The sequence below is a fragment of the Corvus kubaryi genome, unplaced genomic scaffold (genome assembly GCF_017639235.1).
Source record: "Corvus kubaryi isolate FWS band 111438036 unplaced genomic scaffold, C.kubaryi_AGA036_p1.0 split3-37296, whole genome shotgun sequence".
Taxonomy (NCBI): Eukaryota; Metazoa; Chordata; class Aves; order Passeriformes; family Corvidae; genus Corvus; species Corvus kubaryi.
The window spans coordinates 1,536,952-1,564,189 of NW_024582086.1; the positions used below are offsets into that span (position 1 = coordinate 1,536,952).

Genomic DNA, 27,238 nt, shown 5'->3' on the forward strand with positions numbered 1-27,238 from the left:
CACATTTTTTTTAAAAAGGTGATTTTTCCTTAGTTGAGATTTTATCTTCATGTAAACCATGCAAACCTCACCTGTCTTGCTTTGTGAAAATGATGGAGGAAGGACCAAGAAGCAGGACAGCTAGAAGAAATTCTACTTTTGCTGGAAAGCAAAATTTTGCCAAAATTTAAAAAAATTAAAAACCAGTTTTTTTCACCTGTAACATTCTGTGACACAGAGTCAATCATTATGCTTTTTTGTTTAAAAAACATCCCAGATGATAGTAGGACTGGCTAAGATTGTGTAATTGATTTTTCTTGTAGCAGAAAATGACAGTTTATATGCCCACTTTTATTTGTTTAAATGTTTTTTAGAGTCTCAGAACATTGCCTGTAGATCAGGAGATATATGTGTCAACATACATAGATACATATCTCAGAAATATTCCTTGCAGTAAATACATTATATTTCAACTTGTCATCCTGCTTGACAAGAAGACACTAGCACTCAGATTCCAGGTGATAGCATTTCTAATGCACATTGCTAGTAATTAATCGATTTTAAAGCAATCATCTTAGGTTTAAAACATGGTAATGTAATTTGAGGTCCTCAGATGTATGTGGCCAGAAAAAGAGGGAGAGAAAATAAAGGCTTGAAAGATAAAATGTTGTCTTCATTCCTAAGTCTATAGTGTTGATGCACCATCTGAGAAAGAGACTGGCATACAGAACAAAAGATAACCTATGAATGATGGAAGCAGATTTTGAATGTATTAGTTTTAAAGGAGTTCAGATAAGTTGATACGAGGAGCATAAAAGGAGTTATCTTGGAGACTGACAGAAAGAAAATGAAGTTATATTTGTTCCACCTAGGTTAGCATTTGCTTTGGAAAAATAAAAATGGTGAGAAGGAATGGATGCTGGTGATTCTCAAATCCTTTCAAAACTTTCAAATACATCATTTAGGACCATTCCCCTGCCTTTCTGCCTTGTTTTTAGTGGATCATGATAGATGTTGAAAGCAGCAGTTTTTATCATGAAATTAAACTTGAAGAATCTTGTATGTGGCTAGTTCAAATCCATTTACAATGCATTGTAATGTGAGCCATAAAACTACTACAGCTTCATTTCATGAATGAAAGGAAACAAGATATCAGAGTTCTTTGATGTTGAATCACTCTATCATTTGTTTCTCTCAGTTCTTGTAGGTCAGCTAAAATATTTCCGAATCTGAGGTTCAAATGTTCATATTGGATAAAGATGAAGCTTGCTAAGTAAACTTGGAGCTCTGTTATCTCCTGGGAAGAAGCAGTGAGAATACCTCCACAAAATTTCTGTTTAAACTCTTTGCTAGAGGACACATACATAATCTTCTATACTGGTTAAACACAGACACAGCTCCCATGGTGTTCTACTATTTCTCGTGTTCTCCATTAGAGAAAGTTATCAGCAATAAAAGAGGAGTAATGAAAATATTTTTACCATAAATCCAGATGTGTGTGAGCAACAAATAGAAACAGTGAACATAACCACTTGCCTCTCATTTTATTTTATTCTTACCTTTTTTACTGTAGAGGACTTCAAAGCCACAAAAATCCCTTTCGGAGAATTGAGAAATAAGGGGATCTGATTACAAAAACGGTTGTAGAGAATATCACTCTCATAATTTGTCCCTAGGCAGACTGGACCCAGAAATCAAGAACCTCCTTATATCCTTAAAGGATTTGCAATCATTTGAATAGGTCAGGACTCAAAACTCAGCCTAACATTTTTTAAGAACTAATTCAGGGATGATTAAAACCCCACCTGCAGTTTTTTCCTTATTACCTTCACTGGTAGATTCCATCCTGGAAGCTGTGTTCACAGTATCTCCAAATAAACAGTACCGTGGCATTTTGGTTCCAACAACTCCAGCTACAACTGCCCCTGTTAAGAAATAGAAAACAAGATATTTTGTGTTTATAAATCACATGGTCATACAGCCTTATGGCTGCTTCCTACACCATCTTATATCTAATTTGTTAACCAGATAAAGACTGTCAATATTGTCTTTACATGGGTTACACATCTGTCTTACAAGTGATTTAAAACATAAAAAATATGATTTCTTGGTAAGTCAGTGTAAGCTGTTTAACTGGGAGATGCTGGACTGCACAGGACATGTCCAACTCTGGCTGTCTATCAAGGAGTTGCAGTCATACATCAGATTAAATCAGTGAGCTGGGGATCTGAGAGTGAAGGCTAGAGCAGAGTGTCAAGAAAAAACTCACTGTTTTGAGAGAACAGCTGATAAGGACAAGTAACAGATACAGAATGGCAGTTCTAACTCACATCAGCAAATGCACTGGAGCTGTGGGATCTTTCCAATGTTGTACTCCAAACTGAGGTACCAATATCCCAGTATCCAGTAATTTACTCTGTTGGGATGACCTCTATGATGTGTTCCATCCCATATCAAAAAATTAACTTTATTTTAAATGGAGAGGAAATCACCACTACAGATGCATTTGTTAAGCCAGAGGAAGACTCATTTGCAGCTTTCTCAACATACCTGAATGTATTCCTGCTCTTATCTTTAGGAGGGTATTGGGCTTGTGTGGGATCTTAAAAGTCTTGCAGACGTCCAGAAGGTCTAAAGCCATGCTTGCAATCTCACCAGCATGAAGGATCCCATTCTCCTTGGGTACTCCCGACACCACCATATCTTAACACAACAGTGCAACTGTGTTAACCTTTGGCATTACACACAGATTTACTAAAGTATGCTGCCTACAATAAAAAAAAATTTAAAGGATAAGAAAAAGAAAGAAGCCCTATTTCTTCATGTCCCAAGGCACAGTTGTGCCTGCTGAGCAAAGAAAGCCAGAAACAAATGAAGGCTAGGGCAACAGCTCATGTGTGGAATTACCTTAATGTCTTAGGGTGACCTTATGATGTGTATCCCATATCGCTGCCTATGCCCAAAAATTAATTCCTGTGCCTTTCTATGGCTCTAAACTGAGCCTGAGAGGGGGAAGGAAAAAACTGAGCAAAACTTTTTCAAAGCAGTTTGCAGCTTGTTCAAGGTCACACACAGATAGCAATGGGTTTTCCCCGCTGCGGCAGGGGAGGGAGGAAGCACCCGGCTTGCTGCTCCGAGGACAGTTTTTGGCCAGTGGTTCAGCTGGTTTTTTTTCTCCGGAGAGAGACTGAGAGTTAAATTTTTCCTTCCCTGGAATTTCAGATTTTTCCCCTTTTCTACTGGACTGCGTGATTGCTTCAACATCAGAGCACATCAGGAGGACTTTCCACCGGGCACAGAGGGCCTGGCCCTGGGCCAAGCCCCAGCTCCAAGGAGACCAAAGGGAGGACTCTGACACTTTCCCAGGTTTTTTCTCCACAGTGAGAGATTTTATTATTTAGCATAATTTTCCTTTCCCGTGTGTTTGTTAAATAAATAGTTTTATCTTCTTCACTTTCCTTTGAGGAAAATTTATTTTTCCCGAACCTGGTGGGGGAGGGGTGGTTGTGCCTTCTCTCAGAGTATATTTCTAAATTTGGCCAAACCGGTACACTTACATCTGAAAAATGTTGTATTTCCTTCTTACTTCTACATAAGATTTATTCCCTCCAACCCTTTCTTTCTCCATCCTCCCCTCCACTGAGAATTCTTAAAGTGGGACAGGCAGTGCAAATGTGGCTGTTCAGTACCTTTTGTCATTGGGCAGATATAATAAAAAAAGGCAATGACTCCAACTAGGCATTGTCCTATGCTTCCTGCACTGTGCTTTAAACACTGATGATGGGTTCTGGGGGTCCCAGGGTGCTGACCTGGAGAACCATGACTGTGAGAATGATAAACCTTGAATTTACGTGAGACCTGCTGCTGTAGTTCAATCCCTGTAAATCTATGGCACCTGAGGGGATTCATCCCATAGTACTCAAAGAGCTGGTGAAGTCATTGCAAGACCTCTGAAAATGCTTTTTGAATGGTCATAGAAATCTGGAGAAGTTCCGGTCTATGGGAAACTGGCAAATATTGTCCAAATTTTCAAGAATGGCAAGAGGGACAACCCTGCACACTACAGGCCTGTCGGTCTCACTTCAGTGCCCAGTAGAATTATGGAAAAGATTTTTCTGGGAGGTAATGAAAAATACCTGAAGGACAATATGGTAAATGGTCACAGCCAGAATGGCTTCATGAATGAAAAGTCCTGATTGTCAAATCTGATTTCCTTTTATGACAGGATAACCCACCCAGCTAATCAAGGGAAGTCAGCTGATGTAATCTTTTTGGATTTCAGTAAAGCTTTCAATACTGGCCCACCCAGGATTCTTCTGGACAAACTGTCCAGCACACGGCTGGATAAATGCATCACATGTGGGTGAACAACTGGCTCACAGGTTGGGCACAAAGGGTTACAGTGAATGGGGTGACACCAGACTGGTGACCTGTCACTAGGGGCGTTCCACAGGGCTCCATCCTCAGCCCTGAGCTCTTCAGCATCTTCATAAATGGCTTGGACACAGGACTGGAAGGGATACTAAGCAAGTCTGCCAATGCTACTAAATTGCCTCACAAGCAGAGAGGCCCTGCTAAGAGACCTTGGTAAATTAGAGGGTTGGGCAATCACCAACTTCATGATGTTTAAGAAAAGGAAGTGTTAGATTCTGCTCCTGGCATGGGGCAACCCAGGATGTACAGACAGACTGGGGAATGAAGTGCTGGAAAACAGCACAGTGGGAAGGGGGTCTGGGGGTCCTGGTTGATGGCAAGTTGAACATGAGCCAGCAGTGCCCTGGCAGCCAGGAGAGCCACCCGTGTCCTGGGGTGCATCAGGCCCAGCATCACCAGCCGGGCAAGGGAGGGGATTGTCCCGCTCTGCTCTGCACTGGGGCGGCCTCACCTCGAGTGCTGGGGGCAGGTCTGGGTGCCACGACACAGAAAAGCCACTGAGCTGTTAGAGAGTGTCCAAAGGAGGGCACGAGGATGGTGAAGGGCCTTGAGGGGAAGCCGTGTGAGGAGTGGCTGAGGTCACTTGGTCTGCTCAGCCTGGAGAAGAGGAGACTGAGGGGAGACCTCACTGCAGTTACAACTTCCTTGTGAGGGGAAGAGGAGGGGCAGGCACTGATCTCTCCTCTGTGGTGACAGTGACAGGACCCAAGGGAATGGCCTGAAGCTGTGTCAGGGGAGATTTAGGCTGGATGTCAGGAAAAGGTTCTTCACTCAGAGGGTGGTTGGGCACTGGAACAGCTCCCCAGGGCAGTGGTCACAGCACCAGCCTGACAGAGTTCAGGAAGTGTTTGGACAATGCTCTCAGGCACATGGTGTGACTCTTGGGGATGTCCTGTGCAGAGCCAGGAGTTGGACTCGATGATCCTTGTTGATCCCTTCCAACTCAGGATATTCTGTGATTCTTTGACTCTATTGCTGTGTAGGGCAAGAAACAGGTCTTTTAGGGGTGCATTTGTTCAGGACTTTTATGCTCAGGAATTTGTTCAACAGTTCCACAGAGAAAAAATAGTGGGGCTTTTCTTCCACATCTCTTATAGGACTTCTGTCTGTCTCATCCAAAAGCCCTGTTAGATTACCTTAGGTTTTATGGAAGTCAATTTTAATGGTAATCAATCCCCAGCAGATTCCCATGGTAGCAAATATAAAGCCATTTTCCTATAAACTCAAAGAGAAGAGGCACTCAAGCCCCTACAGTGTATTAGGAGAAAGAAGATTGTTATGGCCTTTGCAAAAAAAGACAGATTATAAAACTTAGGGTATGGCATCTATGATCCCATGTAAAAAGTAAATTTTTTAGTTGTGTTTGTGTGATACAGAAGTTGCCAACTGGGATTAATCTGCAGCCAAGACTTAAAGTCAGACCTTACTAGTCATAGGAACCAAACAAAAAGCAGTGGTATTTTACTCAATTAATTTGTCCCATTTACAACACTCATCAATCATACAAATGATTAAAGGTATGCAGGAAAATGTTCCTGGAGTTTGCTAGGGCTCTGGTAGGACTCATCTCCTAATTGTTTTATGTGGCCTTGACAGTGGTAAGAAGCTTTCCAAATCTCCTTCAGCTATTCTTCCTTATCATCAGAGTCACTATCCTGATGCCCCAGGCCCCATCACTGCCCACAGCTTAAGGAACTTACAGGCATCTCCTATTGTCTCCACCTTATAGACATCATAGTTATCTATGATCTCATCAAAAGTGGTATAAAGCTTGTTCAAGAGATCTACCACTTGGTATGGTGTGCTGCTGCTGGACAGCTCAGTGAAGCCAACAATGTCACTGTTAAAACACAACAGAAAGAGCATATTCATCCACTGTCATAATCATTGCTGATTAGTAATCTTAAGCACACAGTAAAAACTTCTCAATGCAATTACATCAACCTTCTCTTTTCAGTAATTCTTTCACTAAGATTCTTGTAGGATAGTTTTGTCTTCATTTATTTAAATTGACAAAAGACTTCTTCCATTTAAAAGGACAGATTGACCTGAGTCTTTTTGCTTACCAATGCAGTAAAGCATTTTTACAGGTAGAGTTTAATCTGTAACAGACTAAGCAGTCTTCTATTTTGGGTCATGTTTTGATTTTTCAAATGAAAAAAGGTAACTTGATATCTGTTCATTTATGACAAGTGAAGGCATGCCATTTATATGTTTCTTCCTGCACACATAAAAAAATTAGGACTGTAAATCCATGTGGACTCTAAGGACAGAAAAATTTTCATTACACAGGCTAAATAGTGGATTTTTTACTTAGACCTATCTTATGAAACATACATTCATGCATGTGTAACACATGCAAAGGGATGTGCTGCTGTTTGTTAGAGCTCCAGAGTAATGCCATTTTTTATTTAAGTAATTATAATGAAAAATAGGGAGGTGTGAGAATTTTGAAAGACACTCTTTTGCAGAGCCACCTGTTGTAAGTTTAGATAGAAATTCTGTACTTGGTTAGGAGCTTCACCTCCATTAAAAGCCTAGAAGTTTCTTCTGTAGGAGACAGTTCTAGTCCTATCTTTCATTTTTATTTACCTGAAGAAGATGGTGGCACTTGAGTAACTTTGAGCTTGTGCATGTTTTCCCTGCCTGAGATCATCTGCTACTTGTTTCGGCAACATACCTGTTGTAGAAAGTAGAGCATTATTAATCTTTTTATGTGGATTAAAGAACACATTAAATATAATATGTTGTTTAAAGGCACAAAAATATGTTCATAAATGCAAAATATTATGAAGGTGAAAACACACTTTGGCATCAAAATCTGCTCTGCTGTAATGTGAGAATTCACAATAAATCTCACTGATAACACATCCAGATTTTTCACATGGCCCATAACTTTTAGTTCAAACAAATCAATGTCTATACATTCCAAGAAGGAGTAAGGTTAGATTCTAATAGTGTGAGCTGGGCTTTTACTAATTCTTCCTTTGTCAGCTCTTTGCTAGTGCTTTCTACTTGTGTTAGGTTTGTTTACTATCTCCTCTCTGGTTTTTTTAAATCACCTTTGTTCCCCCTATCTTGCACTTTCACATCCCTTTTTTTCCCTCTCTTATATGCTATTCCCATCCCTTTATGCCTTTTTTCTTACAGAATTCTGGAACATACACTGCCTTTAAAAGTAACCAACTAAAATTCCATAACATTTATAACTATGCAAAAGGCCTGCCACATGGATTCAAAGTCCGAGCACTATGGATTTTGGGGTCATAGCTCTCAGATGAGTGTACTAATTTCTAAGGGGGAAATATAGAACATAGCTATTTTTCCATCTTTGCAAGAAAAAAGTGTACTCATTCTTTGCTAGCTAAATGTTACCTATCAAATAATCACTTATCAAAGGGTTCTTGTTTGTATTTAGACAGCTGAAATAAAATTATTATTGAGAAGAATATCCACTATTTTTCTCTTTATAACTTACTATACAACAGACGATCAGTCTTCTGTTTTTCATGCATTAAATCCTGTGTTCTCTCAGAAACCAGTATCTCCAGATGTTTGTTATATTTCTCCATCTAAATAACAGAGAATTTTCTAAAATCATCTTTTTACTGAAACAGATGCTTAGCTGGATAGGGTGTAAGAATTTGAATGATTCTGTTTTGAAAACATTCAGATATAAAAAAGGGCATAGGTCTAAAACACCTAACACTTTTTTACAAAATCCAAAGATCAGATTTCTCCTTAGGTAAATTTATAAATCTAGATTTGAGGTTGTTGCTTACATGTAAAATGGTAGAAGGCAATTTCAGGCTTTTCAAATTTCATGCAAACTTTAGGGGCCAAATCCAATGCAGAGAGCAAGCTACAGACATGGATCAAAATCTTACCAAAACAAAAGGGATCTAAGTCTCAATCTTTTAGCAAAAGTTCACAATGCTCTTTCATAAACTATCTTGCTGTGCTGGTCAATGCTTTACTTTTTGCATCCCTTCTCTGTGTGAGGCAATAGTGTGTGGAGGCAGGAATCTTGTTTCTCTGATGATGGGCTTGAGATACTCTGCTCAAAATTATTTGTAAACATGGTATTTGTAGCATGCAGGTATTCTATATCCATGGTACTGTAAGACCACTGAGCCACAGGAAAGGGGGAATATAGTTTGCAAACAACATTTGATTGACAAAAAAAAAAAAGTTCAACCCCAAAGAAGTTGAAACAGTTAAAAAATTGAATGAGAAGGAAAGCTGGGTTTCAAGCAGAGCTGCAGCTACAATCAGCCCCAACAAAGCAGAACAAATAGCTGTGGATTTTCTGACCAAACAAGGGGCATAAGATCAAAAAAACCTCTGCAGGATGGAGGTGAAAGTTATTGAGAGTGAGCAGATTGAATTGGATTAAAAAGCTAAATTTACCAGAGTCATCATCATGTCAACAGGGCTAACAGGATTCATCTTGTACAACATTTTCTTGACTTGTTCAAATGTAGGCCTTTGGGATGGATTGTTTTTTCTGCACCTTTCAATTAACTGCAGAAGGGAAAGAGTGAGAAAAGCACACAGCTTTTACTATTCCAAGCACAAGCAGTATTTTAAGTTAACACTACTGTTCTCTTGGTGCCAGCTGGCTGTGTGAAGCTCTCTCTGCAGCTGTACTGAAGTCTCTGGAGTTATACAGGCTTTTGCTGAATGAAGGATATTAGTTCATGAAAATGCTGCTGTGGGAAATCATAGTAAGATATACACGTTCCTTCTGCTGAACACTGCTTAAGCTCTTGTCTTGTGCTGTAAAACAGTGTTACACTGTTGGAGTCACATACTGTTTTCAGAGGACTTGTCTTTACACAAATTCCCAAAAGATTAAGAGCTGAAGTACCCCTTAGGAACGTTAACTTCTGATTAAAATCCAGTGCTACTAATGAGAAGTTTTTTACATTTATGTTATTACAAACCAGCAAAGCTGAATTATATTGCACTGAAACTGAAATAAGGATGACCCAATCTTTTTCTGATTTAATTAAACTGGGAGGGGGTGTACTTTATTGAGGCTACTAAGACAAAGACTTTTGCATAAGAATCAAACCAAACTCATAATTTGCCTGAGACAGACTTCGTTATTTGAAAGCCCTCTGTCAGTAAGCTAGATATTACTAACATAAAATATGTATGAAATTCAACACTCTATAATAAAATGAAATTGCACAAAAATCAGTGATTGAATATTACAAACATAATGTATTACACTGGCAATTTGAGGGGACAATTGAATCTTTCATTGTCACAATGACATGTTTTTATTACGGATATTAAATAATTTCATTTTGCGTTGTTTGAGGTACTTGTACCTCTTCATTTCTAGGTTATTTATATTTATCAAAGGTAACATTGCCATAAAACTGTTATGACATGTTGTAAATTCACTTCAATAAAGGACTTTTGTACACAATATTGTATTTTACTCACCTCTATATAATCTGTGGGACATGGGCAAGAATTCTCAGTCTTTCCTGAAATTAATTCTGCCAAAGGTGGGCACCAAGAATATTCAGCTGAATGCATGACATCTTTCTAGAGAAAAAGGGATTAAACAATGTTGAAACAAGTGTTATGGTTCTCATCCCAGTCACTGAAAATATATTACTATTATCATCATCACTTTTATAATATCTTCCCTATCACTTCTAAGTCAGCTTTTTTTATATAAGAGCACAAGGAAAAAAAAAGGATAAAAAAACATATAACCCAGTCAAAACTGGGTCACCTTGTCTAAAAGCTTTTTAATGGCTGACAGGCTTTAATCTCAGTGTTTATATGACATAAACAACATTTGAAACAAAAAACCTGGCAAGATATTGGGAAACGTTTAAGAAACCAAAAGGACTACATTAGTCTATTATCACAAACTATCAGAACTGGAAAAATAGCAGTTTCAAGTGTTCATTGTTACAATTTTTCTTAAGCAAATTATTTCGGAGAACATGGTTACATATCCAGACCATCTGTTTTCAATTTCAAGGTGCATTCTTGTGTATGCCATTTAGCACTGATCAAAAGACACATGCAAAATGGACATTTTCCTTATGGAGAGCAGTTAATTTGCTTTTCTAGGTAATTCTTATTACTGCAAGATTCCACTAAAAGGGCATGTAAATGGCAGGAAAAGGAAGAAGCAGGAGCAAGACGAAGATGCTAATACATACATTCTCCCTGCATCCACCTAGCCATTAAACCTCACAAAACTAATCAAAAGGCAGTTTTAGAGCTACATTTTTTTATCATATGCTCTTCTTCAAAGCTCTGAAAGGGAAAACTGGTAGATTTATGAGGAAACCCTGATTGCATGTTCCATGGGAACTGAACTGGCATCCAGAAAATCATGAGGAAAATGCATGCTCAAAAAGTAACTCAAAGGTGCAGTAACTCAAAGTTTGGTTTGTGTCTTCAGCAGAAACAGAATCAAAGTTGTCATGCAAATTCCAAAGATAATTTGTCTTTACTTACTGCCATAGGGTCACTTCTTGTGGCAATTTCTAGTAAAATGATGGCATAACTGCAGAATAAAAATTAAGCAAAATCTTAATGCAATAACAGTTAATTGAGACAGTGATTTCTTCTTTTCATGATTTCTTATTCTTCCCCATTCTGTGTCTGAAATCCCAGTATCCCAATAGGAAGGATGGCAATGGTGCTGCTACTTATTACAACTTTGTGATTTCAAAGATCTGTTACTGAAAGTTTCATAGCATCCCTCTCTCATGGTTATCAGTCCTAGAGATGTTTGAGGTTGATGCAAAGCAATTTTCTCTGTAAGAATTAATGGAATCCAGAGGTGATATGTACAGGTTTATATACATAATTCCTACCAGTTAAACATAGAGGTCTGATTTTTGCTCCAGTCAAGGGGCAGGAGCAGGTTCATCAGAATCACCAGTTGGAGGAGTGGCTTCTTCTCAGCCACTGAAAAGATCACTGTTCTAGAAAATGCCCATGAAGTCTATGATGACACAGTGTGTCCAGAGGACATATTTTATAGTAAGCATTTCTGCTTGTTCCTTCTGAATTATATTTTCATTATCATTATCTTCCTCAGTTGAACTAAGGTCAAATACATTCACCAAGGATGAAGAATGGAAAAAGACAGTAAAAACAGAGTTTAGTCTTTTTACTGAACTCACTGGAGATCTTTTAGAACAGTGATCTCTTAAAAGCAAGCACCTCCTCCAGCCAACAGGCTGGAAAAAGATGCTTTTACCTCTTTATAAAGTGAAACAGTGTAATAATTTACCCTGCATGCCTCTCAGCTTGGTAACATTTACTTTTTGGAGAATATTGGTTTTCAATCTGTTGTGTTGCTAATGGTTGCACTGTTCCGTAAGACATTCTATTGGTAGCAGGATATGTTCATTGGTCTTTCACCCCACTTGCGGACCACGATTAGAAAATAAAATAATGCATATAAAACATGATGAATAATTTAGAAATTAATCTGATGAGGTTTTTATATTAATTTTGTGGTGATTGGTGGAAGAAAGAAAAACCAATCCTCGGGAGGCTGCAAAGCTGAAACAGATTTTCAAGGACAATAATTAGATGATGGTAACTCTGACAAAGTCATATTGATTTAATTCATCTTCAGCAGCACTGCCCAATAAAATTCACTATCCATTGTGGATAGTGAAATTCATATGACGATTACAAATCAAGAAGAATCTATGTAAGAGAAACTGTGACTGGAAACAGCCTCTTCAGCTAAAAACAGGAGCTACATTCATGCTCCCTCCTATTCTCATTTCCATTTTAGCTTTCCCATCTGACCAACACTTTCCCTAGAGAACTTTAAAAGCAAGTGATTCATCTGTAAGAGCCCACTAAATTACAAGTCCCACTCCTGCAGTTTCTACTCATTTTTTATTTGGGCCTTACCTTCAGGAATATTAATGGAATTTTTGCACAGATGAAAACTGAGGATTTCAAGACTGGATCAATGCTGCCTGGCCAGTGGGGCCAAATACAGCTATCAGGAAGGCTTATCTCCTGCTCAAAATTTGTTAAAATGCAAATTCTAAAGAAAGCCCAGATAAGAAGACAACCCTTTCAATAGTACAGGACACTTCTCTATCTTCCCTGACTGCATGTTGCCCTTTTTTTCCAGACATGTGGATGAACAGCAAGATAAATCCAGGAAACATTCACTGAATCTGTCAAAAGTTCATTGTAAACATGCATGACATGAGCAAATCAGATCTTAGGACTATTTAAAGGGGAACCTTCGGCAAGAAATGCCTTCAGGAGGCCAAGTTGCCTGCGAAGTCAGATAATGATATCTATCCAGAACAGGAGCAGTGTAAGAACAGACAAGCCAAGGAAACAATTTTTGGGATGCATTTTGGCTGCAGGGCAATGGTAAACTGGAATGTATAAGACAATCATAAAATTATTGTTTAGTTGGAGCACAGTTCTTTCTAAGACTACTTAATATTGAAAACACAGTGATGCCTTTTCCTGGTCTTAAAATCAAGAGTCAAACACAGTTAGAAGGGAAAAAGGGGTTTTACCTCGGTATTTATTTTAAGGATCCTTAGGTGCACTACATCCAGGTCGAATGCACCTCAATGCACACCACAATGCACACCCACAATAGATCAGGTATAACATTATAGGTCTTACTAATTAGCATCTCTGTCAAAGATTCCCCAGTGAGAGGCTCAAGTGAGCCCCCCTCCCCAAGGAACCTTCCCCTGGATGGTTCTATCTCGGTTTACAGAATATGTTCTGGAGAGGACCTTGGGGGCTGGGGCACACTGATCCCTAGCTACGAAGCTTCTAAAGTGTTTAGTCTCTTAGCTTGACAAACAAGTGCAAGAATGTAGGCAAAAAGCACTAAGAATACAGAAGTTGTAAAAAGGTATAAAAATGGTTTAAAGAAAAGCAAAAAAATATCTTCATGCCATCAACAGGACAAATGACAGTAGCCAGAAATACCAACAGAATTTCAAACTGCCTTAGCTGAATTATTTTGAAGCAAATTCTAAGAATATATTTAAGCCTATGAGCACAAATACTATTGAGACTTCAAATTCTTTCTCAGGTAATCTGATAGAATGGAAAAAAATTAATGATGTTCAAGCACATTGTATATGCAGACATTTGTTTACAATTGTAATGCTGGTTATCTGAAGAGTGGTTGGATAGAAGAAATCCACCACTGGCAGGGAAAGCCACTGGAAGGCAATCTTCTATAAAGGCTTTCAAAAGGAAAGGAATGCAGCTATTCACTAGTGCATCCATTTTTTTTCCCTTCACTTTATTTTTCCTCTGTAAACCAAATATTGACACTGTGTATATGCCCCAACATAATGTACTGACATTTAATTACAGAATTACAGGGTGCATATGTGCTGTATGACATCCTAGAACATTGATGCTATTAACTTTTGAAGTATCGCCATTATTGAAAATAATCTGCTTTTCATAAGAAACAGCAACAGAAAAAAAAGGATAATTAGATAATAGCAGACTTTTATGCCTTTTTATTTTACTGGTCAAGTGACTCCTTACAGATCATTGGGCCAACTCAGCTTTTAAATAATGTCAGTGAATTCAGTATTTGGTTATCTACCTTGAAAGAGAAGATCCTGTGATATCTATGCTGTTCTGTGTTCCAGGACCAATGCTTTTAAAAATACAATCAAACATATACCTGGAGTGACAACAGAAATACACCAAGCCTAATTGTTAAAGAGTACTCGAGATTAGTAAAAGTGAGATCAGGAAAACTTAGCTACCTGTAGACATCTGACATAGAATTGGGTTCAAAATCTGAAAGAGAATGTATTTCAGGAGCCGTGTAAATCTGTATCAAATGCTGCTGGGATGAACTTGATCCCTCAGGAGAATCTTCTTTTCTGTATGACTGCAAGCCATAATCTAAAATGGAAGAAAACAGGAAGCAAACTATTCAGTGGATACTTCCCTGAAACATGTGCAGTAGTAGATAGTAACACAGTTAGTCCAAAGAAATTAATTTTCCCTATTCTAAATACACATCTTAAGTCTAGAAATAGTGGGGTCTGGGTGGTCTTGTCCCCCTAAACTATTGCAAACATAGCATCTGGTAAACCAAATATTTGGGCAAGACTGCAGGACAGCAGGGAAATGGAACTACGTGACCCACTGCAATCAGAATTATTTTATGATTTTATCAAATTATATTCAGCAAATAGTCTCATCTAGTGCAAGAGTTAGCATGTAAACACAGGTTTCTGTTCTACTTTGTCCCTTGATCCTTATCTCTGGTGGCAGGCTGCTCAAGCAATTACTAGTTAGACAGAATAACAACTGAAAATCAGATGGTGGGCATTACTTGAACACCAACAACATCAGAACAAAGGCAGCGTAGATGTGAAATATCTTTCTGTCTATACTTCTAGCCTAACATAGAAGGAATTCTTAGCATATGACTCAGAATCAGGAAGAAGGAGAAAAAACAACTGACTTCTGCTGTCTTTCTTATGTAAACAGCACTCTTCTGAGTGTATGCAAAGGCTGGATGCAGATATCTGGTTTTACCTGGAGTGACCTCTAATTAAGACGTTCCTAGGGATTGAATCTTTATGTGGAGGTCATTTTTGAAATACCTCCCACATTTGTTATTTATGAGGTTTGTTTGACATTATTTCATCCCAATAAACCATGAAAATTTGAAAACACTACAGTTTGATGCAGAACAGAATCAAAACAGAAGTTGCTGAGTGATTTCACAGAGATCCTATTTAATTGAGAGGAGCTGTGCTAAGGTGATGCAGTTGATGTAATTGAACTAAGTCTAATTTGTATGTGTTTCTCCAGAACAGGCTTCAAGCAGAGTAGACAGTTCTGAAGGCAAAAGGATACTGAAGGAGTTGGAGAAGCAGGCCTGGCCCTGTGTAGGAGCCTTAGTCATAGGATGTACCACTGAAAAACAAATCTGTTGCTGGTGCTTTTAGGATGGCTATGGGTTAGAGAGGATGATGACTACTCTGGGAAAATAGTAGAAGTGATGATCATTCCCTTAATTCCCTTTGGCAGCTGCAAACTAAACTAGACTTTTCAGTGGTTTTCTTTTTCCCACAGGCTGTCTTCCTGTACCAAGAGCAGACCTGACCTGTAGTTCCATCTCTGGGAGCATACAATTCAATGCTGTGAACAAGACTTTAAAGCTCTGAGTCTGCTTTTCTCCATTAAACTACCTTGTGTTTACCAATCACTCAGCATTGCTATAGTTCTTTACACCATTGTCCATACCTCAGGTTTCTCTGTGTATCAAAATTGAGAATGAGGCGGTTTCTGCTCAGATGTTGATAGACTGCATAGTTTGTGGGATCTGAAATGTGCACCAGTGACATATACTAAATGACTTGACTTGATAATGTAACATGAAACTTGCTTCAGCACAAGGCACTGCTAGTGAAGTCTGGTACAGTCAGCAATTCCACATGAGACGTCAACATGAAAGCACTTGGGAGGAGTGTTGAGTGTGAAATCTGTAATTAGGGGGTTAGCTGGACAGTTTTGGAATTTTCTTCTAGTCTCCTCTTTACCTGCAATTTTACAAACCCACCGGTCATCTATCACACAGTTACTAGATTTCAACCGTCCATGATACATTTTGTGGTGGTGGAGATAGGCCATTCCTTGAGCAATATCAGTAGCAAAAGAAAACCTGGAAGTCAAAAATCAGTGAGCTAGTATATCCACTTTCACTCAACAATAGCTCCAAAGCCTGCTGAAGTTTACAGAAACTATAGCTTTCAGTTTGTGTTCCCATGCTCATTTTTCCAAAACACTTAAGGTGACTATTTGAAAACCCGTATCTCCCTGAGCTCACAGGCCAAGACAGTTGAGTTTATTCTAGAAATTGTCAGTACTTTTGTATCCTTGGAAGTACTTTCACATGTTTACAAGTGAAACAATTTTATTACCTTCCTCTCTTTTATTTGGAAGATTTCCTTCCTGAAAACTTTTTTTCTTTGCTGAAGGCAAGCATACAGCAAAAGCAGAATGGGCATATCAAGACAACCGATCTCAAAAAACGATGTCACTGCCTTTGTGAAAGTTTCATTGACAATGTGAGCTCATTTCCAGTATTGGTAAGTATAATAAAGCATTTGTAGGTATGCTAACCATTTCACCAATATGTCTTCCCAAACAAAGATGCAGTGGATTTTAGTTAAATAGGGATGCCTAAGATATTTGGGAACAAAATAAAGTTATATGGGAAAAAAGGGTTTTAAAATAGTTTTGCAGTATAACTAGAGAAAGAGTTGAAAAGTCATTGGCTTAGCATTGCTAGCACTAAACATATGATTTCTCAAAAAACCAGAAGAAAACTTGGACTAGACATTCAAATTTTTTTTCTTTCTTTTCTTGCTTTCTTGCTTTCTCTCTTGCTTTCTTTTCTTGCTTTCTTGCTTTCTTTCTTGTTTCTTATATCACAGTACAGGCCTGTCTACACAAGAACTTTATCTAAAATTAACACTTTGTCCTAAATAGCATATAGCACAGTCTATGTCATTTAGCTTTTAAAAAGTTGGATTTTTTTACCTGAAACCCCAGTTCAAAGGAATATCTTCATTGAGGAGCACATCACTCAGGCTGCCTTTGGGGCAGTACTCTGTGACAATGGCAACATTTGGAACTTCTATACAACCTCCAATGAATTTGCAGAGGTTGGGATGGTCAAGTTCCCTGTGAAAATCAACAAAAATCACAGCACAACAGAAATTTTCACAGATGTCCCTCCTGGTTTTTTAGTGTAACTGGAAAACCAAGCACCTTGTCTCACAATGTAAAGAAAAAAGTAAAACAGACATAAGGAAATTTCGATCTTTTCTTTCTTTCAAGCAAAGTTTGAAAGAAAGAGGAATATGAATTTACAGTCATGTTTGGAAAAATCTTAAGCCCTAAAAAACCAGTGTAAAAATGGAAGAACATACACTTCTTATATTTCACTTCTTACCTCACTTGCTTTACTTCTTTACGTATGGTTTTAGACAGCGTGAATGCCTTCTTCATTATTTTCTTTATGGCCACTGTTCTACCATCACTGAAACAGAATGAAATGCTGTTTACAGAGTTTTAGGACAACTTCACAAGCCAGCAATACACAAATGGGGAACAGTTTCATATCTAGAGATGAGGCAGAGAATTTAAGCATGTCCATATGTGGCTGTAAATCTGAATCCAAGACAAGGGACAGGATCCTGTTTCTTTTGATAAAGGAAGCATTAGTGATTACATTCAAGCAATCTTGATCTGTGGCCAACATTTGGAATGTGAGTGCTAGAGTCAGTTGAGGCAGTTTGATGATGGAGTAGCAGCAAAGGGAATGTCAGAGCTAGAGAAACACATACAGCCACATCCCTGCTATCCATTAATTCTGGCTACTGTTCTGTAGATCCTGCACTGACATTTAACATGCTTTTTTTCTCATGAGATTGAGCATTCTCAGCAAAGAAGCAGCTGAATTTGATTGAGAGCAAAGCAATTTTCCTTGTTAGAGTAAAGGAATACAGTGGAGATACCTGCAGGAATATTAGTGGTGCCCACCATATAAATACAGAGTATGAGGTGGCTAGTGTAGCAGTTGTAGGTGTTTCCCCAATGAGGCTGAATGTCCCATTCTTACATTTTTCACCCTTGATGAATGTTTTTGACTGTGAATCATCTGAGGAAAATGATGATGACGATGATGATGATGATGAAGAAAATGTCACCATTCAGAAAGAAGAAGCAAAAAATATCAGTGCTGGACACTGTATTTCATCAATGAAGTGGCTGTGATTTTCCACAATCTATGCTGAAAAGGCACTTGCTCCCCCAGCCAATGATCCTAAGTAAGCTACTTTATCCTGCAAAGCACAGATACTTCCCTGTGTATTCAAATGGTAAGTACTGCTTTGCATGTGTTCTGCTCCTACCCCTTAATTTATCTCTTCTATGGGAAAAACTGTTTTCTGGATAGCAGGATATGGCTATGCCATTTGTCCTTATAGTTACATGATATGCACCTTTATAATTTGATTCAGACTTGAAATGCTCTGAATCTTGAGTCGTGTCAGCTGGTTTAAGGAAAAGATTTCTGTGTGCTACTGTAGAGGATGTCATTCTTTAGTGCAAAGAACCTAGCTTTCTCTGCCTGCATTTTACAAAAAAGAGTTGCATAAAAGCCTTAGTTTCAGATACATTTGAAACAGCAAGGGCCATTCATTAATGGATGCATGACATCTTATGCACCAACATTTTAACAAGTTCCTAACAGAAAAAGAGGAATCACAACCAAACCAGAAGCCTGGCATGTCAAATATTCCGCAGCCAATATGTGGTGCAGAAGTCAGATGGTGATCTTAACTTATCAGATTTGGCCTAACAAGATAAATTCAAGCTTTTTCACTGCTTATCAATGTAAAGTGGCAAGAATCAGAGATCAAGGTGAAACCATAATACAGTAGACACTGCAGTAAATGAGTAACATATTGACTTACTATCTCCCAGTCTGGGTGAAATATTTCTTCCTGGACATGTTGGCAGCTGCTGTGCAGGAGCTCAGAGCAGTAACACAACTGACATTGGAGTCACTGGGTGCTGGGGGAGTACTCATCATGCTTCCTGTTGCTGTCCATATAGTGCAATCTAAATGGGTTGTGGGATGAGAAAAGGCACTTGAAGGTTCCTATTATTGCACAGGTGGAGACTCCAGAGGCAAACGAATATAAGAATTCTCAAAATCTTTGCATCTTATCTGCTCTTGTTAATACTTAAGAGAGAAAGCCATTGCTTGGAATGTGACTGCTGCAAAAAGTGTAAAAAAGTCTCAAAGATGATTTATTGCCAGAGATACTTCTCATTAAACCACAGGATTTGATGCAATTTTTATTTCTCTGCTCTTGAGATGATTAGCCCTTGCTGCTACATAGAAGCTGAGGACAGAACCCACGGAAGGAGAGCAAACCCTGTGCCATACTTTAACAAGTCTATTTGGAGCTCCTAGGGACTGTAAAGTACAGGAATGTGGGAAGTGATTCTGACACCAGAGAGAAGGCAGAGAAGAGCAACAATACAGTAAGAGGAAAAAACTCCCAGCGATCTCAGTGTACATTTTTTAATGTCTGTTGACCAGGTCACAGTAAAAAAAATGGACTGCAAAACAAATTTAATGAACTACATATCGTGTCATCATCTCCAATTAAAATCCAGATTTAGCCAATTAGTCTCAGAATTGCTGAGACCTCTCAACTCTCTCTGGTAGAAATATCTTGCTAAGGAAGTTGCTGAGGAAGTTCAGCATCTCACCTTGAATCAGGACTGCCATGTTCCCACACCATAGTATTATCCATATGCAGTTCAAAATTGCATTGACATTTGAAGCTTTCTACAGCATTCCACCCAGAAATACATTACGGGTCCCTGAGATAGCTTTAAGAATAAGAGTGCATATGTATCTATATCTCTATATATGGTGCAATACACCAAAAAAAGACGTTATCTTGAAGAAAACAAGGCTACTTTTTCACACTGAGTGCTACATACCCTGGGTACAGCACTGCTGATGTGTTTTCATTCAGATAACTGTGCATTTCAGGCCATTGTGGGTAGCTCTGAACAACTCTATCCAGAGAAGATATAGTGTCTGTGACCTTATAATGTTATCAGTCCTCATTAAGTTGTTAACCATCACTCTTAGGTCTTAAACAGTATTGCTGCTTTGCAGGCTTTTTTCCAAGAAAGTTACATCTTTCATCTTGAAGTTTCCAAATTAATTTTAATGTGTTATTTTTTGATCATGTTTCTAATTTCCCTCAGTCTCTTTCTATTGCTCCCTCTCACGTGTGATGCTTATGGCATTTTCTAATTTACTATCAGCTGAAAATTTTGCTCATGTTACATTTTGTTATATTGAAGAACACTTTTCTCCATTTCTGTTTTCAATAATCTGGATTGAAATTAATTTTGGTTCCTGTAATCAAATTAATTTCTAAGCCAAAATCTCTTCTTCTTCACAACAACAATATCTTATCAAAGGTATACAGAAATTAATGTTCAAGTCTAAGGCTGGAAGTATCTCTACTATATATTATCACAAGAACATCTTGACACTGGCAACACAACTGAACACAGATAAAGCAGACATCTGCTGAGCAATTTGTCCCCGAGACAGAAAATGAGAGAGTGTACAATCAGCACAGACCTACCAACTTCAGCAGATTTCTACAGATTTACCCTTTCTGAGGATCTAGGTATTGTTTTCCTTCTGCTAAATCAAGGAACAGCAAAGTAAATAATCTATATGTATTTTAAGTGCCGCATGGTAAAGCATATAATAACACCTGAATTTATTCTTAACTTGTTTAATTAGAACAAATTAAATCATAGTTTATTAAACAAATTAAATCATAGTTTATAGCCAGAAGATAAAATAGAAAAAAAACCCTCCAAACTTCTGGCCAAAATGAATTTCTTTCTGTAGCAAGTCTGCCACAGACATCATACACTGAGAGAAATTAAGATAGTTCTCTATCCCTCAATATGTTTGTGCAATTCCAGGCCAACTTAGTGGGAACAATTATACAGAAAGATATATCCACTGAAGCCACTGTAATTTATTTTGTTCCACTCCAGAGATTATCTGTTTATTTTGGGGTAGGCTTGTCTTTTACCACTGACAAATCAACATAAATAAAAAGAAGGAAACTGTTTAAAATAACTTTGTCATCTAAAGCTTTGATAAACAAAAATATGAGTGATCATCTCACAGAGGTTACAGGGATGAAACATTGGATATGTCTTTCTCAAACTGCTTCACTTTTTGCAAGAGCCTCAAAATATGAACAATATAATTGAGATTATTTCTAAAAGATTAGTAAGGACACTGATCACAGTATCAAAATTACAAGTTACTAACCTTGTTTGATGCAGTTGAAATCTATAATCCAGCTTTCATCCCAAAGCATCTTTTGTTTCTGATATTGAAACCACTACAAAAATAAAACAAAATCATTCCTAATGTAGCCCTCCTGTCTTTGAAGGAATTAAATCAGAGATTATTTTTATAAAATATGAAAACTTAAAAGTATCCAAACTAAATCTGAAGAGTAAACATCCAGCATATGTCTTACAAGTAACATTAGAACCAAAAGTATTAATAACAGGCTTAGAAGAAAACAGCATCTAATAAATATATTAAAAACTGTACAGACTATATTCCAGAACTAATTATGTGTCATTTTTTGCATTGGATACAAACTCTCCATTACTGTCAACATTTATGCATTTACATTTCAGCCTGGACATCAGATGAGGGGTTTACATCATCTCATCTCATGGAAGTGCCCTGTGCTATGTAAGTAAGAACAAGAACACACTTCATCCCAATCCCGAGATAAGGAGCAGTTATCTTATTTCTTGGAATAGAATTAGCCCATGAACTACAAATTAGGCCATATTCCGTCAAATACTCTCTCATAAAGAATATTAGGTAGGATTTCTGTGGCTACTTTGTAAAGAAGGCATTGACCTAACAGCTGATTTTCTGTAGAGCTGACATACAAAGCTAACATTTACAGAGTGTAAATACATGCTTTCAAATGAGCACCAGATTAATTATACAGTTGTTATGACTGCAATGTCAAAATGTCAAATCAAAGCAGCATTTTACCATCATTATACCATTTTTTATAATGCAGAATTTAATACTAGGAATGATGCATTCATTGAAACAGGTAACAAATGCCCAGATAATGGACAAGGAACAGGTTGTGGAGATTGTGTTGATATACTGGTTGAAATTGTGACAAATATAGAGCTCACTGAATCAAAATCAAGTCATCCTATTTATTTCAAAAGGCTTCTGAGGAAAAAAACCCTACATTTTATCTTGTAAAGGTATGACTGTACAAAGACATTAGCAAGAAGTGAATACTAGGCTTGCTTCCTTTGATACTGATATCAAAGGAATCTTTTCTGCTACTCGAGGCTTTAAAGAAGGCATTGGTTTCCTAGATGGTTCTTTTTACATTATATCAATTCCTGAGTTGGATAAAATAATCTTTCCTATCTTGTTACAATAAAACCAGTAAAACTTAAAAAACCCACGATGCTGCTATTGAAGAAGTTAGCAGGAATATGCATATAGAAATGAAAGAACAAAAAAACCCCAAAGTACTGCAAATCTACAGAAAACCAGCAGAAATAATAGGTTAATTTTGCTACAAGACCATTAAATAAACATATGCTAGGCCAAGAAACTCCATCGCTCTTTCTAAAAAGCTAGTTATCTAAAACTGTCTGAGCTTCTCGTCTGTCCAATTGCATATTTCTATCAGATCATATGGTTTTACAGGACAGTTGCTACAAACTCATTGTCACAACTTCCTTGTGGATTATGAATGCTCAAATAGCTTTCAACAGTGCTTCTGTTCCTACCTCACAAAGCCACACAGTGAGGCACAGAAAGACAAAAAAATATAACGTGATTCAGGCCTCCCTTAGTACCTCAATTTGTGGGCCATCACCTTTCTCCTACTCATTCCCTTTCAGTGCAGCTGCCTACCACAGATGCTCACAGCAACTGCAGTACAAGATGGAAAGAGAAGGAATCCCTGAGGAAAGAGGAGCCTATAGTTTTATAGGATACAGAGGCCAAGCTCTAAATAAATTACATGTTACGAGTATAGTCAATACAATGATTCTACAACTGCCATATTCACCTGACAACCTCTGCTATGAAACTCATAAATGCATTTTTTTAAAGATGCAGATACATAAGGAATGTAGATCCTCTTTCCCAGAAGCACTGTTAAATAATGTCATAATAGCATACTCTCTTCTCTTTATACAGACATTTTCATTCACAGACACCCAAAACTACTTCTCCAATATTGATACACTCCTCTATCCTCATTCTCTTTTTTTCATTCATGAGTCTGCTATAATAATTGATAATTACTATGCAGAATTAATCACTTTGAACTGAACCAAGCTGGTTGTTACACTAAGAAAACAAACCTATTAAAAAAATCAACCAACAAAAACAGGAAAAAAAATTATCCTCTCCCCATTATTCTTTTGAGAATATCCAAAGTTGAATGTTTTGCTTTTAAAGTTGTATTTGGACTCTGAGATTAGCCTCTTGTGGAGCTAGTCCCTTAATGAATTTACCTAATTTGTTTTTGAATTATAATTCTGACCTCCATAGGGTTTGAAGCAGTCAATTTCATAACAGAGTTTTATTTTGAGTGAAAAGTACTCTTACTTTGCTGGCATCCCCTGCTTCCCATGTTGTGGAAAATCTTTTTTTCCTTTACCATCATCTACCCATCCCTCTGTTACATTCCACCTCAGTCTTCTCTCTTACAGGATGAAAATTCCTAGTACAATGTGACTTCCCTCATAAGGAAACTTTAAAAGTTGTTTCCCTTCTTTCTCCTTTTTTCCATAGCACACAGGTGCTGAATGCAGAAGAAAATCTCTCCCTCTACTAAGAGAGAGCTCCACTCTTATAAAATCATGGATGTAAGAGAAAGGAAATAGGAGAGAATGGGTACTTACCATGACTGTCAAAATGAAGCCAGTGCAAACTAAACATATTGGTAAGACAATTGCTATCCTAACATCAACAGAAAGAGGGCATTCCCCACAGTCTGCTGGACAGATAGAGCAGCCTTCTTCTTCCTCACAAAAGCCATCTCCACAGACTGATTAGAAAAGGAAACATACATCAGAAAATTTTAAGGCAGTTTCATCCATCCACAAGATTGTATTCAGATTTAAACACATAGTTCTTGCGCTGGGAAACCTCAGAGCCCCAGAAAGAACAAATTTTGAAGAATTCAGAGATATCATTCCAGCAACTTAAAGAATAATCTGAATTTCTGAAGTAATACATGTTCTCTTTGATCAGGTTAAATGTTAATTACATCTGAGCCTTTGACATGTCTTGTGTATAAATCACTTCATCACTACTGTGTCTCTCATTATCCGTATGTTGTTTTTCTGAAACTTGAAGTTCTTCAAGGCTGGCATTTTCTTTTGTATTCTTTGTATTTAATCCAGTCCTTGTGATCCCCAGAAGCCAGTGACCCTTCCTCAGCAGCAGCAGAAGACACTGGGGACTACAGAAAGGAATCTTGCAACCCACACTTCAAGTATTTCCTTTACTTTACTCCGAGGTCTTATACAAATTATCAGCAGTATCAGATGTAATTTAAACCAAAAAAGTTTTAAATAACAAAACTCCTTCTGCCATGTCTTGAATGGTCTTTCAATTTTACCTCTGTGACTAAACTAGTATCGTGCTATACTTCAGCCTTGAGAGGTGAGCTGAAGGTATTAGTCTGTCATTATGTAATTTTTTTAAATAAAAAAGCCTCAAAAAAAAAATCCACTGCTCAGAAATAATTCTGTTTCAGCCTCATTAATTCCAGTATAATACCAAGATAATAACAGATGTCACTTTCTGCCTCAGGGGTAGAGATGCATTTTAAAAAATTTCTTCTCAGATATAGTCTAAGTTTCCTGGAACACTCAGCTGCAGTTGTTTTGAAACAAGAAGAAAATTCTACAGGTAAATAGTTCTATTCACACTGTTTTACTTTGTGGTTTTTTTCTTTTTTTTCCACAACATTGGGAAATATATTCTCACACATCCAGAAGAGTAGCTAACAAGAGTATTGTGATGACACTCCTGTTTTAGCCAATAACCTTCTTCAGGTTGTGTGTTTAATTTACTAAATAAGTCCACTTTTTAAATTTTACATCACTAACAGAATTGCAAGAGTTATTTCTGCTTCCCTCCACCCAGGTATACTAAAGTGAATGAAAGACTGATGCCCTTGGCAACAATTTTTAATGTGAACAAGGGAACCAATATGGATTTCTACCTTTCCAATATGTTTAAGACTAGTCTGCTCCCTTTCAGAGGAAGAGTGTCCAGATCCTCAGAACACTAGCTGAAGGAATATTCGCACATTCCCATGAAGTGCAGACAAGCCTTGTAGTGCCTGAAGCCATTCATCATGGTATTTGACTTTACTCATTTGACAAGAGTGGTTTTCTACTGTTCTAGATTAATACTCATGTTAGAAGCTCAAACTCTTTTTCGGATTTCAGTGTTATGTGAAGAAGAATTTCAGGAAGACATTTTCAAAGAAAGGTTGGGGTAGGAGTTGCTTTTCCTCTTGGTAACCATGCATGAAAGATAAAAGCATTGAGATTTGCAGTCAATAGGCAATTATCTCACATTTTCATTTTATATCATACCTACTACAGGAAGGACTGTGGTTTTTGCTTCCAGAGCAGCTTGCATTCTCCCAACTCTGATGTGTGCAATGAGAGAAGTCACACCCACATGAACTAAAACAACCTGTGAAACAAGTGAACAAACCAGCAAGCATCAAAACTTCACTTGCATACAGTAGGCTTTTATAACGAGGACTAACTGACTGTGGTGTCCTTCAGAAGAATTTGTGCATTTTTTTCAGAATCAGGAGAGACAGCTCATGTGAGAAAGACTGGTCTGATTCCCTTCCTGGTGTGTCTTCTTCTCACTAGGCAGGGCTGTCAGCCCTACGCATTTTGCCATGTATGCTTTCCTGTTAGTTCTTTCAGGTAGAAGCTCCCTAATGATCATATGAGTGAAATGTATTGTTAGTGTGGATCTCAAGTGGGCAGATTATGCTATTTGTTTTCCTCCCATCCCCACTCCTTCCACTAACTACCTAAGGAGTAAAGCTGGTACTTCCCAGTCAAGTCAGTTGGGAATTGATAGTACTCAGCTATATGCATAACTTGTACAATAACACATACATATAAATGAAATGGGGAACGTGTACATGAACTGAATTAAATTACTAGCAAGTAAGCTCCAGAAAGAGCAAATTGGGTAAAAACCTATATGCAATAAATATACTTTACCTTGGCAGTCCAGTTTCTTTGGCTCATTTTGCCAGCAGTAGACAAAGTGTGAGTAAATATCTGACCATCGTCTGGGATCCATGGACCACATATTCCTCCTTTAGCCTTTAGTAAACATATTCAATATGTCATTAAACCACAACACAATGGAAGTCCTAGCTCCTCCTCTTTTACTTTCTCAAAATTACTTATGTTCTCTAACAGCAAATAAAGTGCTGTTTTATAACCAAAGCTATTAAATGCCAAAATGCAAGCAACACTGTTCTGTAACAAAACAAAAGATAAAATAACAGAGAAGCAACTGATCCTATACTCAGTTAAGATCTTACATATACTGTTATTTCTTAAAACATGAGCCTCAGTAGTGTACTCATAGAATGAGTGATCTTATAAAGCTGGTTCCCTTTTTCTGGATTTGCTGTGTTAGAATCAGAACCAGAATCATATTCCACTTCTAATATTTTTCTCAAAGGGGTTTATTTATGTGTCACTTTTGATTTATGTGTCCCTCACAGCAGCTTCCTTTCTTTTTTCTTTAATAAAGAAGGGAGGCACATCTTTAGGGCCTGTTTGCAGAGCATTTCTCAATAAAGCTATTAAGATGTAAACATCCTACATGTGCAAACACAGAGGAATATTTTGGCTGTACAAAGATCTTGTAGTTTTTTGTTTACTTGAAAGGATTAAGCCTGTCTCCTAACTCCAGATAATTCTTCAGACACTTCTTTCAAAGGACTGTAAGAAATAAACCAAGTCAAAAGAAATGGTGAACGTTAACCAAAATAAAATCTTTTAGAACTCATGACACTGAAAAAAATAAAACAATGAAAACCCATACTCCTCTCAAAGAATGGAAAAATCTTACTTTGAAGTAAATGTTTAA

At 37.7% G+C, this 27,238-nt stretch overlaps 1 protein-coding gene across 1 annotated transcript in view; it reads right to left on the reverse strand.

Annotated features, from left to right (window-relative positions):
- The window catches only part of LOC121658379 (atrial natriuretic peptide receptor 2-like), a gene marked incomplete at its 5' end in the record, with an annotated part of 37,418 nt that overhangs the window by 3,402 nt on the left and 6,778 nt on the right, over nucleotides 1-27,238 (reverse strand). Inside the window, 17 exons of the mRNA XM_042015253.1 lie at nucleotides 1,806-1,904; nucleotides 2,530-2,682; nucleotides 6,114-6,253; nucleotides 7,006-7,093; nucleotides 7,892-7,985; nucleotides 8,824-8,937; nucleotides 9,871-9,975; nucleotides 10,909-10,957; nucleotides 14,193-14,334; nucleotides 15,987-16,108; nucleotides 16,990-17,133; nucleotides 17,405-17,491; nucleotides 18,930-19,077; nucleotides 21,347-21,419; nucleotides 23,992-24,137; nucleotides 25,702-25,804; nucleotides 26,356-26,460. Of these exons, the coding sequence (XP_041871187.1) occupies nucleotides 1,806-1,904; nucleotides 2,530-2,682; nucleotides 6,114-6,253; nucleotides 7,006-7,093; nucleotides 7,892-7,985; nucleotides 8,824-8,937; nucleotides 9,871-9,975; nucleotides 10,909-10,957; nucleotides 14,193-14,334; nucleotides 15,987-16,108; nucleotides 16,990-17,133; nucleotides 17,405-17,491; nucleotides 18,930-19,077; nucleotides 21,347-21,419; nucleotides 23,992-24,137; nucleotides 25,702-25,804; nucleotides 26,356-26,460 (1,912 nt within the window). The remainder of the gene's footprint in view (nucleotides 1-1,805; nucleotides 1,905-2,529; nucleotides 2,683-6,113; nucleotides 6,254-7,005; nucleotides 7,094-7,891; nucleotides 7,986-8,823; nucleotides 8,938-9,870; nucleotides 9,976-10,908; nucleotides 10,958-14,192; nucleotides 14,335-15,986; nucleotides 16,109-16,989; nucleotides 17,134-17,404; nucleotides 17,492-18,929; nucleotides 19,078-21,346; nucleotides 21,420-23,991; nucleotides 24,138-25,701; nucleotides 25,805-26,355; nucleotides 26,461-27,238) is intronic.